A 3,726-nucleotide genomic window follows, 5' to 3' on the forward strand; every position below is an offset into this window, starting at 1 on the left:
ATTATAACAAAGTGAAGATGTGGAGAAAATGAGTTCAAGCGAATCGACAACACACGTGTGGCAACCGAGTATCGCCGGATGCCCGTAGCCGGTGGAGAAGAAGCAAACCCTAGCTGTAATGGCCCGCACCACCTCCCTTCATTAAAAACAAAATTACGGAAATAAAATAACACAAACATAAAGAAAAAGAGACGAAAAACAATCTACAACGTACATAGTATTCAATAATATTAAATCAAAAGAATCTAAAAAACTTGATTGCAATAGAATAGAAGCAAAATTCTTCATGCTTTGCTACCAGTCAATGCACAAACTATTACACTAGTATATAATATCATATAATTCTATTGTGATTTTGTGAATTAGGTACAAATTTTCTTTGCTATTAAAACCAGATTAATAATTGGGTTAAGTACTTGGCAACCTAAGATAGAAAGATCCTCTTTTTAGCCGTTTCAGATGTGAATTAGATTTTTTTACCATCTGCCTGAATAAATCGCCTGTGTTAAATCGGGGAAATTTACATATATAAAGGGAAAGGGCAGAAAGAGAAAGAGAGAAAGAGAGGAGAGAGGGGGTCCTCAAAGATTATGCCCCAAAGCCAAAGCCCAAAGCCTTTGCTTTGATTTTGCAGAGAGAATCCAAAGGATTTCTCAAACAAGAAGGCCAAGAACTCAACTGCTTCCACACACCAGCTTAAATACAGATAGATAAAGAAAGAAAAAAAAAGAATAGCATGCATAGATACCTTGAAGGGGAGAGAAACAAATTTGCTAGTTTCTTCTCTCTGTTTATCCAACACACATGTAAGCTCTCTCTCTCTCTCTAATTAATTAATTGTGTTGTTTTGAATTGTTATGAGTACTATTTTGTTGCCTATATTGCTTTATTGTGAGTTGTGATTTTTTAGGATGTGGTGAAAAGATTCATCCCCTTTTCTTGGACTGTTGGATAGATCTAATTTTGATGTTGTAGTAAGTGATGTAGGGAAACCAATGCAAGATTGAATGCCTTTGCTTTTACTTTCTGCAAAATAGGAGAAATGGGTATTGGTTGATCTGATTTTTGAGATCTAATCTTCAGTGGTTTCTGCTTTGGGGTTTCTGCTTGTTTGTTCAATTGATCAAAGTTTGAATCTTTATGGTGTTTATCAGTCTGGGCCTTTTTTATTTCTTGAGTAATTGTTCTGCTTCATTATTCGTTTGGATTAAAGTTTGAATCCTCATGGTGTTCTTCAATCTGGGCCTTTTTCAATTTTCTGTAATTTTCCTCTTTCATTATTCATATAGATTAGTTCTATTGTAGCTTTTGTGGTGTGTGTGTGAAATTGATTAGCTATTTTGACCCTGATTAACCGGTTAGGATTATTATTGAAAATGGTTTATTGAAGAAAAGTTATCCCACCTCACATATTCCCTTTCTTGAACAAAACTTTTTGTTGAGAATTTGAAGGGATGAATGGATCAGAATCTTGGTAAATATTTCTCTATATCTGTATGTAGATGAGCTCTCTGTAAAAGACTGGTTCTTGATTTTTTTACATTCTGATAGGGATTTATGGTTTTTGATTATTTGGCAGTGGAGTGTTTTCTAGTCTAAGAAAAGAAAGGAAGGAAGGAAGGAAGGAAGAAAGAGGTTTTGTATTTATTTTAACTGAGGAAATTGCTCCTTTTGGGGGTTTGCATCCAACGATATGCTGGAAAACCGGGCTTGTTTGGTGTCGAGGGACTATTCACGTAGTTGTGAGCGAAACGCCAGTTGGCCTTTCGTGAGTTTGAGGTTGGAGAAGGCCGAGATTCTGCAGACAAAGCGGCCACTAGGCGATATAAATAGAGGTGAAGAGATTGAAGTTGGTGTTGTGAAGTTTCCTAAACTATCCGCTGATCAAATGGATTCTACTTCACCGATCGGTGGGATGGTAAACGCTGCCCTGGCTCAATCTGCCTCGGAGTCTAGGAGTAGGCGTCACGCAGGTGATAATTCTAACACGACTTCATTAATTGGTGCCATTGGTCGCGACCTCTCCATTAGTTGTCTGATCAAGTGCTCGAGAGCTGATTATGGGGCGATTGCATCCTTGAATCGGAGCTTTCAGTCGCTTATTAGAACCGGGGAGCTGTATCGACTGAGGAGGCAGAATAAGGTGGTCGAGCATTGGGTCTACCTGTCGTGCCAGCTCTTGGAATGGGAGGCGTTCGACCCTAGCCGTCGCAGGTGGATGCGCTTGCCAAGGATGGACCCTAACGATTGTTTCGTGTTCGCAGATAAGGAATCTCTGGCGGTTGGAACTGAGCTTCTTGTTTTCGGGAGGGATCTCATGTCCCACGTGATTTACCGTTACAGCTTGCTAACCAACACGTGGACTACAGGGATGAGAATGAACGCTCCTCGTTGCTTGTTCGGGTCTGCCAGCCTTAGGGAGATCGCCATCTTGGCCGGTGGCTGCGACTTGAACGGCAGCATCCTCAAATCTGCGGAGCTCTACAACTCCGAGTCGGGGACGTGGACAACACTGCCGAGCATGAACAAAGCGAGGAAGATGTGCTCCGCGGTGTTCCTTGACGGGAAATTTTACGTCGTCGGAGGGATCGGAGCGGACAACGCGCTTCTCACATGCGGAGAGGAGTACGACTTGGCTACTGAAACCTGGACTGAGATACCTAACATGTCCCCCGTGCGTACGGGTGCAGCAAGGGATAACGAACCACCTGCTACATCTGAGGCGCCACCATTGATCGCTGTTGTAAATAATCAGTTGTACGCTGCGGACTATGCGGATATGGAAGTTCGGAAATATGATAAAGCTAACAGGGCATGGGTGACGGTAGGGAGACTGCCTGAACGCGCTGATTCAATGTACGGGTGGGGTTTAGCATTTAGGGCGTGTGGTGATCGGCTCATGGTTATCGGGGGGCCGAGGAATGCTGGTGAAGGATTCATCGAGGTGAATTCGTGGGTTCCGAGTGAAGGTCCACCAGAGTGGCATTTGCTTGATAGGAAGAGGTCTGGCAGTTTTGTGTATAATTGTGCTGTAATGGGGTGTTGAAAAGTAACGATCGATCGACTCTGGGGATAGGAACGGGCGAGCTGCATTGCATCCATGGCTAATGGGGTAATTTATCAAAAGTTTTAATTTGGTTTCTGTTTTACTTCTTTTGAATGGGAGGAGGATAGGATGGATTATCATTATCAGATTTACTCAAGATTCAATTGAATGTTTTCTTTGGAATACTCCTTCATTATTACATCACTGTTTCTCTTCTTTGTTCCATTTTTTTCTTTGTATGATCTTCTCCCATCAAATAACATGATTTTTCACATATCAAAAGATTTTCTCATAGTCTTCATTATACTTCTTGTGTGCGCATTCCATTTTTGGCAGCATCGTTTAATAATGTGAGCATAGAAAAAGATAATGTAAGGTGGGGTGGGGCAAGACAAAAACATACAACTATGTAATGCAAGGTGTTAGGCGTTACATCCTAAACTTGGTCGGTCCCCTCGACCAATAGCTCATTAGTTTAGTTTAGGGCATGTGGAATCCAGTCGCAGTAGGATCAGCGGTGTGCCTGACCTGGCCACGTCCTAAACAAAATTTTTAATCTTTTACTCTTTTTTTGGATTCCATCCTTTATTTATATGTTGAGTTGATAAGTTAAGGAATTATAGTCAAGCTTTTAGTCCTACAAATAATGGGCCAACTAAATTCTAATATTGGGCTCAATT

At 41.3% G+C, this 3,726-nt stretch overlaps 1 protein-coding gene across 1 annotated transcript; it reads left to right on the forward strand.

Moving 5' to 3' along the window:
• Positions 1 to 410: 410 nt before the first annotated feature.
• Positions 411 to 3,328, forward strand: LOC121772690 (F-box/kelch-repeat protein SKIP11-like). Its single transcript, XM_042169884.1, has 2 exons — positions 411 to 806; positions 1,580 to 3,328. The coding sequence occupies exon 2, from the start codon at positions 1,694 to 1,696 to the stop codon at positions 3,044 to 3,046; it is 1,353 nt and encodes a 450-aa protein (XP_042025818.1). The 5' UTR covers positions 411 to 806; positions 1,580 to 1,693; the 3' UTR covers positions 3,047 to 3,328.
• Positions 3,329 to 3,726: the final 398 nt, after the last annotated feature.

This window comes from Salvia splendens, chromosome 16 (assembly GCF_004379255.2).
Source record: "Salvia splendens isolate huo1 chromosome 16, SspV2, whole genome shotgun sequence".
NCBI lineage: Eukaryota > Viridiplantae > Streptophyta > Magnoliopsida > Lamiales > Lamiaceae > Salvia > Salvia splendens.

What these genes read in the sequence shown, in the direction of transcription:
- LOC121772690 (XM_042169884.1), top strand. Translation starts at nt 1,694, where the DNA reads ATGCTGGAAAACCGGGCTTGTTTGGTGTCGAGGGACTATTCACGTAGT.